This window comes from Neovison vison, chromosome 6 (assembly GCF_020171115.1).
Source record: "Neovison vison isolate M4711 chromosome 6, ASM_NN_V1, whole genome shotgun sequence".
NCBI lineage: Eukaryota > Metazoa > Chordata > Mammalia > Carnivora > Mustelidae > Neogale > Neogale vison.
This window is the reverse complement of record NC_058096.1, coordinates 169,110,837-169,124,208: the sequence shown is the minus strand read 5'-3', so window position 1 is coordinate 169,124,208 and position 13,372 is coordinate 169,110,837. Positions and strand designations below refer to the sequence as shown.

Below are 13,372 nucleotides of genomic sequence, written 5' to 3'. Positions count from 1 at the left end.
TACTGAATAGTTCCATTTCAGTCAAGTTTTTAAAAAACCCACTAACGTATGAAGCTAGAACTCTTCCCTTTCAGGAGGAAGGCTTGGAAGGGCAAGGACAAGAGCACACTTCTAAGGACCTGGTAATGTCCTATTCCTTGGTTTGGTTATAAGGTGTGTTCTCTTCATGATATGTATTGAGCTATATGCTTAGGATTTGTTCATTTTCCTGTATTTTTATATAGAAATATTCTACTAATATTATATTAAAATACTTTAAGGAGCTCCTCAAAATGCTTTCCTCCCCAGCATTTTAATTTAATATTAAAATGTATATAATTAATATTATATAAAATTAAAATAGAAAAAAAATATTTTTTTAAGTTAAAAAACACCATGAGTCAGATGATACTGCTTCCTGTTTTAAAGTTATGGGATGGTTTCCTACAATACTAACAAGGCCACCTGATCTGGCTCCTGTCTACTTCTCTATCTTCAGTTCACAGCCCTGCCCCCTCTTCATCACCATGCTCTGCGCTGGTCTTTCTTCCCCCTCACACATTCCAGCATGGTGGTATATTCTTGTCGCAGGTCTCTGTTTGCTCTACCCTTTGCCTGCTGTTCCTTCCCCATCCTTTTCTGTGGCTGCCTATTTCTCATCTCTCACCCTGGGTCCCCATATAAATACCACCTCTTCAGAAATGCCTTCCTGGCCTGGCTATGTCCTTTAGCACATCCCACCCCATTTCCCAGTCACTTCCCACCCCTGGCATTAGTCAACATTTTCTATACAGGCCCAGATAGTAAATATTCTAGTTTTTGCAGGCCAGATGGTCTCAGTCATAATTATTCAACATTACTGCCTTAGCAGGAAAGCAGATATGGACAATATGTAAATGAGTGGGCATGGCTATTCCAATAACACCTTACTTATGGATCTTAACATTTAAGTTTTTTTTATCATTGTGCATGTCATTAATCTTATTTTGATCTCCCTCCCCCCCCCAGCATTTCAAAAGGTAAAAACTCATAAAAAGGCAGGCAGGCAGTGGAGCCAGATTTGGTGAATGGCCCTACTTTGCCAACTTCTGCTTTAACCTATGACCCTGATTTACTTAATTCCTAGACCTTATCACTATCTAAAATTACTTCATTCAGTCATATGTTTATCGTCTATCTTCTCCTGCCCCTAACATTTCAGCACCCAGAGAAAGGGGCCTCATCTCTTTTGTTCCCCATTGTGAGACTACTGCCCATCACCATGCCTGACACAGGGAGGCCAGAAGAAATGTTGGCCCAAGCCCACCTGGGTGTGACCACGGCTTTGGCTTGGATCCTGATGCTTTTCCTCCGAGTGGGGCTTATAGAAGCAGACCCATGCTCTTCCCTCAAAGACTCTCCAGTTGAGGATTCAGGTCGGGCTGACTGAGATCGTAATAAAACGGCTTCTCCCGGGTATGAAATTGGCTTGATGCTCCGCTCAAGATAGGGACTCGATTTTACCTTGGCTCGACTGATTTCTGCCTCTTCCTTAACCGGGTATTCTATGGTGAACAGCCCTGTTAACAGAAGACATGTCACTCTCCCTCATGGCCCAACCTTTCCCGTCCTGCTCTATATATCAGTAGCCCTTCCTTCAGCTCATCTTCCACGCCACTCCTCCACCCTTGCATGTTCTCTGGCTGGGCTGCCTCCCCTCTACTCTCTGGCACAGAGCTTCAACCCTAGTACAGTTAGTGGCTCAGTAAATGCTGGCTGAATGTAGGAACAAATCAATCTTGTTTCTATTCATTCGTCAAGACCCAACTGAGATCCCTCTTCCACCAAGAAGTCTGTGTTTCATTCAGCTCTGCGTCCTCCATTGCACTCATAGAGGCTGGGTACACAATGCATCCATACTGTTCTCTTTCCTGAGAATGCTGTTCCCTATATCTCTGGATTTAAGTCATTTTCATCTACTTTCTTTGTTGTATTTATTTGTATTCTTGTTTTAGTTCCCTACTAGACTTGAAAACTTCTGAGGCCTGGGATCTTCATTCCTTCATTCACCTACAAAACATTCCTTGGATGCTGGGAATATATAGATGACCCAAACAGGGTTCCCTGCCTCTGAGAACTCCAAGTTGGGGTACAGGAGGGTTGGGCAAACAAAGAAATATTCACAATGCTAGGTAGTAAGATTTATAATTAAAGTACATTTTGCATGTGCTGTGGGAACCCAGAGGAATATAAGACTCATTCTGCTGGGGAAATCAGAGAAGGCTTTCTGGAGGAGGGATACAGCTGAACTGAGTCTTTAGGGATGAGAGAAACTCCTTCAAGAACAGTTCCCTGGTAACCCACCAGGGGGTGGCATAGAATGGAAGTCACTCTTCCTTTGTCCCCAGGCCCATCAGCAGGACAGCCTAGATATGGGAGGGGTCCTGGGGTCACCATGCTGGCCCTGAGGGTGCCCTGTAGCCTAACAGGGACAGCTTGCTGAGCTGGCTGCTTGTTTCTTTTCTGCTGAGATGGTCTGCAAGGAGAGGAACAGGGTCTGCAAACGGCTGATTGACAATACAGGAGAGAGTACCAAAAGGTGAACCAGTTGGAAGTGGGTCAGAGAGAGTTACAGAACAATGACAGGAGGCCCAGGAAAATAAAACAGCCAGGGAAACATTGAGGACACACAGGATGGTGCTCAGAAACTGAAAATGGCTAAGGCCACCATTACTTGCAACATGGCCCTGAGCAAGTATCTGCTTCAGTGGCCCAAGCTTTGTCCCCCACCTCTATCAGTGAGGAAGTCACCCTGCCTCCCCACCTCCCTGAGTGGTAAAAAGTTGTTCTCAGCAGTGGAGGTGACTCAAGATTTAGGAAGTTATCGGATAGGCATCTCCCACCTTTCTGCCCCTTACCTGCTGCCAGCAAGACAGAATTCATAAACTGTGACACTGTCTTTTGAAACCGCTTCTTGATCTCTGCCAGAGCCCGGTTCATCTTAAATATTTTGTCATCCATGCGGGTCAGCAGCTGGAGAAAGGCCAAGGAGGAGAAAGCATTGTTGCCTCCCCACCAGGAGCTATTAGCCCAGCCCACCAACAACTAGGCTTTGCTCTTGTTTGGAGGAGGTGCTGTCCTCTCTGCTGGGACACACCTCTCTCCCCCTCTGCTCCATGAATTCCTGCATATCGGTCCAATTTCTGTGGAATTGAAGCCTCAGGTAGAGAGAATGGGGTGGACAGTGGACAGATTTTCTGAAGACTGATGGTCACTCTACATGTCCTTCTTTACCCTACAGGCAGGACTTCTATAAAGGATGCCCTCAATTAATAGCAAAGCCTCAACCATCCTTCTGGTCTTTGGCCCCAGCTGCTGCTTCTAGGCTAATTTTATTTATTTATTTGTAATTTATACCTAGCCTGCTTCCATAAAGGATTTGAGGTGATGCTCTGGGCTAAAAAAAAACAAAAAAAAAAAAACAAAAAACAAACAAACAAACAAAAAAACATTTAAATTGAGGTGTTGCCTCACTCTCATAAAGTGCTGCTTGATAGAAATATTTAGTGAGGAGCCTGGCTGCAGGGCCATAAAAGCTGGGGCTGCTGTTCTGCCTGTCGCTCTGATAGGTGGCTCCTTTCAAGGTGATGCGTGTCTGGGGAAGCCATTTAACAAGCGTATCAGTGACGGAAAGTTAGTGGGAGGAGGTCAGCTTTTCTAGACTGCCATGGATTTTGCTGATGAACAATACCTAACCCAAACACACAGACCTAGGGAGAAGTTGACCGGACTACAAAAGTCCCAAGCAGGAGAGTGTGGAAGCCGCCTCCTTACACGTACAGATGGGGACACTGAGACCCAGAAATGGAAGAGACCAGCCTAAGGCTCTATGGGCTCTTCCTAGCCTGGGCCAGCCTGCACAGTCAGCAAATTTTCCCCGGGGCCCCTTGCAGCTCAGGAAGTCCAAGAACCGAACATGAGACAATTTTCTGGGCCTCCAGATTTCGTGTAAAAGTATTCCAAGATGTTTAACCTGGCAGGTAAAGTCAACATTTGGAAATTGTGTTCCCTATAATAAATCTGGTAGTTCCTCATTTGCTGTTGTTTATCTAGTCTGAAATCTGTTCTCAAACAGAAGGGGTTATGACCTTGACACTTCTAAGGCAAGTCAGTCTTCTGGGTCAGCATCAGCGACTACTGACTAGAACCCAGCACTGTTTCCAGAAGCTGTTTTAATGTACTGGTCTGCTTAGCCCTATGTTTAATGTCCAAGACAGTTACACTTTTTGAGTTGTGATGTCCCTTTAAATAACCTTCCAGCTTTCTCTCACACTGTCAAAATGCCTCTGTGAGTTTTGCTGATGAAGATGTCCCCTTCTAGTCCTGCACAGTCCACTAGAAATAAAATGCAAGCTATACGTGTGGTTGTAAACGTTCCTGTAGCCACATAAAAAAGTTCTTAAAGGTGAAGTTAACTCTAGAAACATATTTATCTAACCTAATATATCAAAAAAGTGGCTGTTTTAACACATACTCAAACTCAAAAAATTTCTCGAGAGAAATTATACATTTTCTTTTCATGTTAAGTTTTTGAAATGCTATGCATATTTTCTCTTATGGCTGATCTCCATTTGGACTTGTCACATTGCATGTCTCCAGTAACCACTTGTGACTTGTGGCTACCACATTAGACGACACAGCCCTGGACTTCTAGTTCTCTCTTCTAAGATTGGATTCAGGTAAGATAAAATAAAACTTGAATTATAAAGGGGCTTTCCTAGGCCCAGAGGTAATGTTTGGTACATGGGCAGAGAGTCTCTCTTGGTTGTTCATGGGTGTCTTTAATTGCTTACATCCTGGTTCTTAGCTGTGGTCCAGGCTCCAGTGATTACCAGATAAAAGGCTGTTAGGAAAACGAAGCATTACTACCATTTTATGGGAAAGAACAATTCTCTAATAACTACTGCCTTTGGTAAGAAAATTAAGCTCACTTTTTTTAACACATTCTAAAAGGTTTTTAAGAAATATAGACACAGGACCTTATACATCAGGCGTGCTTAGTCATATAACAGCGATTTTTTTTTTTAAAATTTATTTGACAGAGAGAAATCACAAGCAGATGGAGAGGCAGGCAGAGAGAGAGAGGGATGCAGGCTCCCTGCCGAGCAAAGAGCCCGATGCAGGACTCGATCCCAGGACCCCGAGATCATGACCTGAGCCGAAGGCAGCGGCTTAACCCACTGAGCCACCCAGGCGCCCCTATAACAGCGATTTTTAGAGTAATGGCATGGAACCAAATGGGCAGGGTGGACTCACCAAAAAGCACGATCATCATCTTAGCCCAAATAGAGTCAAAACTTGGGGTTCTTTTGCTCTTGAAGTAATCAGTGCAGTCTGAAATCACAGGCATCTGAGTTTCCTGGGTGCTCCTATGCGGTCCCTTTAATGAAGACCCTCTCCTGGTACCCCAGTGGCTCCCATGGTGCCCCTCTCCCTGGCGCATTGTACCAATCCAGTTGGATTACAACTGGTGTTGATGATTTACCCCCTTCCATTAGACAGAAAATATTCTAGACTAGAGGGAGTGAGATTTCTTCCATTTCTACATCTCAACCACCAACTTGGCACACTGCAAGTGCTAATCAACATTTATTGAATTATTTAATGAATTAATAAAGTTGAAATGCTGCTCAAATGAAAAGGCAGTGGGAAAACAGGTGCAATCCTCTCCTCTGAGAGAAACACAGGTGTTCTCTGTATCTTGTTCATATAGCATGGGTCCCTAACAAATGACTGCCTCCATGTCCCCATGTAAAGTGAGAACACTGGGCTGGCTGTTCCTAATGGGCTCTGTCAGCTCTGCGAGTCTATGAGCCTGTGGCATGCTGCTGGCAAATATCCCTGCAGCACACTGGGGAGGGAGGGGGAAGACTTGCTCAGCCCTAGATAGGAAAATGGGGAGGGTGAACTGCCCTGTGGATGACCATATAAATGAGCTTCCAAACCAAGACACTTTTGAGAGTGAAAGAGGATGTTATTAATAATTGCTCCAGGCTGGCAGGTATAAACTGGGATTGGGCCGGCGGAAACTAGGAGGTGTCTTCTGCCCCTGTTCCAAGAACCTTCCACAGTGAACTAATCCCAGCAAAGCACCCTGTTTGCAATGAAAATGGCCTGCTCCTTCAATGAACCCTTGTTTACACCAGTCTCATGGTATATGTCAAGTGTTCTCAGCAAGACCAGAAACCCCTCAGGAACTGGGGACCATGTGCCCTCCATCCTCTCCATCTATCTCCATGATGCTGACTCAGGATCAGACACACAGTAACAAGACCCAGTGAATAGAAGACCTGGGCTTCCAGTCTCCATCATTTTCTTACCCACCAACAAACATTTAGTAAGTACTTAATCTGAAGCAGTTCTGTGCTGAAGCCTTGGGTAAACAGACATTAGTAGGAATCATAGGGAATTCTCAATCTGGTAGAAAAAATGGGTTTATAAATAAAGGAGTGCTAGAATAGAGATGAGTCATGGTTGGGAGGGCGGAGCAGAGGGAGAGGCAGACTCTCCTAGGGATGGGAAAGGGAGTGGTGGAGAGGGTCATCAACACACATTGGTAGTTACTCTTTCCAGTATCATCTCTCCCTGTTCTGGTAACAGCACCATGATGTTCCTGCCAGGTGGTATAGCTGGGGCTGATCACACCCTTTGGCTTTCAGGATGGACATGCTACTTGAGCCTGGCCTGTGAGAGCAACATGTGCTCCTGGTCATGCGGGCTGCTTCAGGCAGAGGCAGCAATGTTGGTGTTGCCACGTCTACTTGGGCACTTAGGAAAGAGAAGTCCTTTTTCTCCTAGGAAGAACAAAGCTGGTAGATGGTCGTGAGCCCAGAGATGCTCACGACCATCTTGTCACCATAAGAAGAGAAACTCCCTGAGAGTGAAGCCAACAAAGAGGAAAGCAGGAGCCAAGGGACGGGAAGAGCTGATGGAGTCATTTGAGAGTCTGGATCCAGTCATGCCTAAAGCTGCCTACCAACAGACTTTTCAGTTTGCTGAGCCAATATTGTTTCTCTCCATGTTAGCTAATCTGTTTTGGATGCTATTACAACTGAAAGACTCCTAACTGATAGAAGTTTCACAGAGAAGGCGGTGCTAACATCAGACAGTGAATGATGAATAGCAGTTCACTCATTAGTCAGAGAAAGAGATAGGGCCCTGCCCCATGCAGAGGGATAAGGGATAGAGGGATAGGAGGAGCACAGGCATTGAGATATGGACTGGCAGCCCACAGTGAGACAGGCTGGGGTCAGGCCTGGGGACCTGGTCTGCTTTGACTTACCCGTTTTTCATGTGCTACCCCATGGGGACAGTTGTTGGCTGAAACGGAGAGTGTTATTCTTTCATTTAGGGAGGTGAAGGTGACCGTGATGGAGTCCTGGCTTAGCACCGTCAGCTTCATTTGCTCATTCACCTGCAGAAGAAGAAACGGTACTTAGGGAATCTCTGTTTCTATTATCCAGTCTTCCACCACAAAGCACAAACTCCTCTTGGGTTGGGGCCAAGAAAGCTGTAAGATCTTTTCAGTTGGAATTTAGCTTTCATGGAGAAGAAAGAATTCCAGTCTTTCTTTGGGGACTGACAGAAAAAGTAACTGATGCCTTCCCATCCCTGCTCCTTCCCTTTCCAGCCCAAGCTTAGAACCAACTATGAAAGAGACATAAGTGTCTGGAGGTAAATCAGCTTTGGTTCTAGCAGAACTAGATGGCGATGCAAGTTGGTTCATAAGCCTACACTCTCTATGAGTCAGACATGTGCACCCAGGCACCAGGTCTGACTATGAGCCTTGCTCTAGAGTATGCAGAGCTGCCTTGGGAAGCTGACAACATGGCAGGAGGCACCAGAGTGCACTCTGTGGGTGCATGGGCAGTTGACAAAGGCAAACCCAGCAGGGGCTGAGCCACACATGCTCAGTCCCCTCCCCTCAATCCCCAAATATGTCACTACTCTTCCCCTGAGGAGCCAAAGGAGCTTTTTTAAAAAGTCACTTCCAAAAAGGGAGACTTTCCTTTTTGGAAAGAGGGAGGATGAGCTGCCTTTCCAGCAAATCACTCCTTACTGAAAATTTTGTGTTCTAGAAGTAAGTTCGAGTTCAGACTCTGTTAGCAAGCCAGCTTCTCTGAAGCTCAAATTCCTCAACAGGAAGAGATGAAAGGCTAGTATTAGGTTCAAACAAGATAAAGATTATGGAAGTGGCTTCACATGCCACATAGGTCCATAAAACACATGAGCAGATATTGTCAGGATGCAGCAGTGCAATCCCATGGGGTCCCTGGATGGTTCACATGTGCAGAGAGTTATGTGTGCACAGTGACCCTACCCAAGGGGCTAGGAATCTATAGCCCCACCTGCTGCTATTCCGTCTTCAGTGTCCCTGACCTATGTGCGCCCCAGACTCCTCTGTAGTAAGGAAATACTCTTTATTTTGGTCCTTCCATTTCCTTCTGCTATTCCACTTATTGGCCCCAAGGTCTACTTTCAGTTTCCGCACCACTGAGTCCCTTCCTCATACTCTGCAGTCCGTGTGCTAGCACTCTCCAGCATCTGGAAAACATCTGATCCATGGCAGTCTTCTTGCCAAGTGTCTTGACATACTCAAACTTGTTGATCACTCCCACTTAAGGAAAAACCCTACCTTCTCCTGTTCTTCTTCTATGGAGTGTAGAATAGAGCTGTGGCTGAGAGCTCAAGTGCTACAGTTTGACAAGTTTCAAATACCAGTGTTGCTACTTACCAGTGGAGGAATTTAAGGCAAGTTGGTTAGCTTTTCTGAACCTGGGGGCTGTAACACAAGTTTTTTCCTAAGGCACTGAGCAGATTTCATGGGATAAAACATGCAGAGGGCTTAACACAGTACAACTGTTTTTTATTATGCCAACTCCCTGGGTGGTTTCTCTTCCTCTCCCCCACGCCCCAAATATGGGTGCTCTACAAGGTCATCCACTACTCATCTTCTTGGGAATTCATGAGCCAATTCATCACATATATCCATCATCCCTAATCTCTCACCCTAAGAGAGGATTATATCACAGAAGCCACTGAGCCCAATCAGCACATCTAAAACTACATTGATTTCTGACTCTCTCAGAAACTTCTTTTTCCACACAGACACATACTCCATTGTGGTCATCTATACTCCTCTCTCCTCTTATTTAGCCCCTACAGCTGATAATTGAATGCCACTGACTCCTTCTACTGAAATGGTTCCTTTAAGAAATGTTGCTGCTACCCTTCATCATGTCAGGTCTGACTAGTATCTCCATAACTAGTCTTTGTACTAGCCCATCCACTGATTTTTCCCTTTCTAGTCAACTTTCTACACACAGCTGACCCAAACATGGCAGGCCTCAACTTAGAAACTAACCAGCTGGTTGTACTTCCAATATAGCTGAGTCAGTTCCTACCAGGTTAACCCAACCACAGAACTTGACACAAATACAATAAAACAACATCCCAAAGACTCTGAAGAATAAACAAAAGTGGGAAAATTTTGAAGAATCAAAACTTAAAAGAAAGGGCCAGCATAGGATGAATTTCTACTTTATAGATTTAGCCTGAAGGCAAGCCACAGTCATGGCCAAAACACCACTATCTTCCTGGCCCAGGGAAAGACTGAACCTGTGGAAACTACAATCACAGAAAAGTAAGGATAAAATTCCAGAAGGGATGTTGCCAAAAAAATAGAGGCCCAAATTCTATGAATAAACCATCCATATCCCTGGCTAATCCCTGAATCATGCATAAGCAGGGAAGACTCAAGACAGCTTACTTATAGGGAAACAGAAAAACTGAACTGAGATGTGAACTCTTGCCTCCTGCAGGTAAAACAGAGTTTGTGGTGTGAGTCTGACCAAGATCACTGTCTGCTAAAATAAAAATGTTAACACCTTTCATAGAAATATACCAAAATTCAGACTCCACAATCCACAGATCCTCAGACAACATACACAATGTCAATGATCTAAAATTACTCAACATGTAAAGAACCAGTGAAGTGTGAGCTATTCTCAAGGTAACAGATAAATGTGTGGTATGTCCCAGATGTTGAAATTGAAAAGAACTTTAAAGTAGCTAATTTAGCTGTATTCAATGAAGCCAAGGAAAATATATTTGTAATAAATAAAAAATAGACAATCTCAGTAGAGAAAATAGAAAATATAAAGAAAAAACTAAATGGAAATCCTAGACTTGAAAATACATATATGAAATTTTAAAGATCCACAGGATTAGCATAACAGCAGAATGAAGATATCAGAATAAAGTCAGTGCACTTGAGACTTAGATCCATAGAAATCATCCAATTTGAGAACAAAAGAACAGAGTTGGAGTGCCTGGGTGGCTTAGTTGGTTAAGCATCCAACTCTTGATATTGGCCCAGGTCATGATCTTGGGTTGTAAGATCAAGCCCCATATGGGGTTCCACAATGAGCATGGAGCCTGCTTCAGATTCTCTCTGGGGGTGCCTGGGTGGCTTGGTAGGTTAAGGAGTGACTCCTGATTTCCACTCAGATCATGATCTCAAGACCGTCAGATCAAGCCCTGTGATGGGCTCCATATTCAGCAGGGAGTCTGCTTGAGATCCCCCCACTGCTCCTACTCTCTCTCTCTCTTAAATAAATAAATCTTTTTTTTTTTTTAAAGAGGCAATGTCAACTTGAACATCCACACAAGGTAGCCTTAAAAAAAAATTTTTTTTTCTTTCTCTCTCTCTCTCTCTCCTTCTGTCCCTCCCCCTGGCTGTACTCTCTCTCTCTCGCTCAAAAAATTTTTTAAAAAAGAAGAAAGAATGAATTAACAGAGTCTCAGAGACCTTTGGGACAATATTAAAATCTCTAAAATACATGTAATTGGAGTCTCAGGGGAAAAGGAGAGAGATTGAGCACATTTTCCCCTAAAACAATGACACAAGTCCTTCCAAATTCAGTGAAGGACAAAAATTTACAAATTCAAGAAGCTCAAGAAATCCCAAACAGAACAAAGACAACCATACCCAGACATACCATAGTCAAACTTAGAAAATCAGATTAAAGAGGAAATCTAGAAAGCAGCTAAAAAAAATTAACAATGATTTGAATAACTACAGAATTCTCATTGTAAACTTTGGAGGACATACACAGTAGAAATTGCTGTAAGAAAGGGAAAAAAACCCAGTCAACCCAGAATTCCATGCCCAGCAAAGATATCCTTTCCTAAAGACATTTTTAACATGAAAGCAAACATAATTTGTTGTCAGCAGATCTGTATTTCAAGAAATGATTAAAGGAACTTCTTCATACTGAAGAGAAAGAATACTGGAGAAAAACTTGGATTTTCGGAGAGGAATGAAGAACACTGGAAATGTTAGTATTTGGGTGAAAACAAACTGGCTGCTTCAGCCTACAAAACAGCAAGCAATTTCCTCAGCCTGACATCCAACACCTCTTAGCTCCACCCCACAGCATATACACCTTCTGCCCCTTTTCTTTCACAAGAAGCACCTGTGGACTTTTAAAGCTGCCACACTAAGTCCTAACTCTAAGCCTTAAAAGATGCTATTCCTTCTACCCAGAATGCTTTCCCTTCCCCCTTCTATCCATATGAATCACATGCACACATGCTGCTGTTGCAACTCAAGGGTCACTTTGTCTTCCTGGCCTCTCCTGACTGCACCAGCCCTATTGTGCATTTCTCTGTATGTAGCTCCAGGGGATAAAACAACGAACTGATCTATATTGTCAAAACACTTTAGTGATGTCAAAGCAACTTCCCTGCCATTATTTTATTTAGTTCCCACAAAAGCAGTGTGAGGCAGGGCTGGTGTGGTACTCTGCATTGATTAGACTACCCAGACTCAGAGGAGCTTAGTGATTTTCACAAAGCTTCATAGCCAGAGTCTGGCTAGCTGGCACAAGGCTTCTCAGGCTCTCATTCCATTCTGTCCATTAAGTCACACTGATACACAATATGTGGTGCCTGTCTGCAACCAATTTATAATTGTCATGGACTGTAAACTTTTCATAGAGCTACAAAAAAGCTTAATATTAAGATAATAACTCAATACACTCCTAGACTGACAATCTCTGACATGGCCAAGCATCAGAAATATTTGTGAAAACTACAGAAATCTAACACTTATAACAGACCACCTGAATCAGAATGTCTCTGAGGCTGTGCCTGGGGATCTTCATTTTTTAAGGTTCCATAGGATTCTGATATGCAACCAGAGCATGGTTAATTATCATATGACTAACCCAGAATGTGGGTACTGTGAGAAAAGAGAAATGGATGTGGACTGCAGTGCCATGATGGAGAAGAAGCATGAGCTGGGCTGTGAAGGAGGGTAAATTTGGTTTGACAGAGAGAGGAGGGGGCACATTTCAGGTCAAGGGATAGGAAGGGTAAGAAATGTTCAAGATATTGAATGTTTCTGAGCAGAGGTCTGATCTATAGTAATTAGGATATAAGGATGAAAATCCAGTGGCCAATGCAGAGGATGATGGGTATGAGACAGACGATCAGGGGTAGGGCACCTGAGCCCTGCCACACACTTCAAGAGTACTTCTATCCATAACACTTACACTGGGGCTCTTAATATCAAGCCACCTTGAGTATATTCTGTGTTCTGTGATCTTCCTCTGAATCCCAAACCTATGAATTTGTCTCTCTCTCATTGCCCTTTTCTTCTCTATCTTGTATTCTTATTAATCTCCTGGACTTTGGGGTTCCTTGGAGGGTTTACTTATCTTTCTACCCTCTAGATCAGTGATTCTCAATCAAGGGCAAATACTCCCTCCAGAGACATCTGACAATGGCTGAGGATATTTTTAGCTGTCATAGCTTGGGGAGGTAATACTACTGGTATCTGGTGGGCTGCTGATAAATATCCTACAATGCATAGTTATAGCAAAGAATTATCCATCCTAAAATGTCATTTCTGCCAAGGGTGAGAAATTCTGCCTTAAATAAGTTACAAGCACATTTAGTTACTTTATTAATAAATTTATCATTATTATTTAATAATAGTAATTCCACTCTAATTTATTTTACTTAATAAAATAAATTTTATTAATTTATTATTTAATCTTTGATGAATGGCTGTCTGAACAATCAAATGAATAATAAAAAAAGATTTGTCCATAAGCCACCTTTGACTTGTAGGTTTTTTATTTCATGACATAGTAAAGATATAAAAGAAACTGGGCAGACCAGCATAGAATTACTAACTATTCTTATTTCCAAGTATAGGCATTAAAAACAAATCTATCAACTACTATAATGATTCCTTCATAAAGTGAGGGGTATTTAAACCATCAAAATGTAGTAATATTAACAATAAGAACAAGATAGGACAGATATTACTAGAAAGATTCAGTAC

The 13,372-nt window shown here is 43.1% G+C and overlaps 1 protein-coding gene across 1 annotated transcript in view; it reads right to left on the bottom strand.

Annotated features, from left to right (window-relative positions):
* Positions 1-13,372, bottom strand: part of C6H3orf20 (chromosome 6 C3orf20 homolog) — a 79,167-nt gene that overhangs the window by 37,788 nt on the left and 28,007 nt on the right. Inside the window, exons 9-11 of the mRNA XM_044255213.1 lie at positions 7,301-7,432; positions 2,877-2,991; positions 1,286-1,538 (exon numbers count right to left, since the gene is read on the bottom strand). Coding sequence (XP_044111148.1) covers positions 1,286-1,538; positions 2,877-2,991; positions 7,301-7,432 — 500 coding nt within the window. The remainder of the gene's footprint in view (positions 1-1,285; positions 1,539-2,876; positions 2,992-7,300; positions 7,433-13,372) is intronic.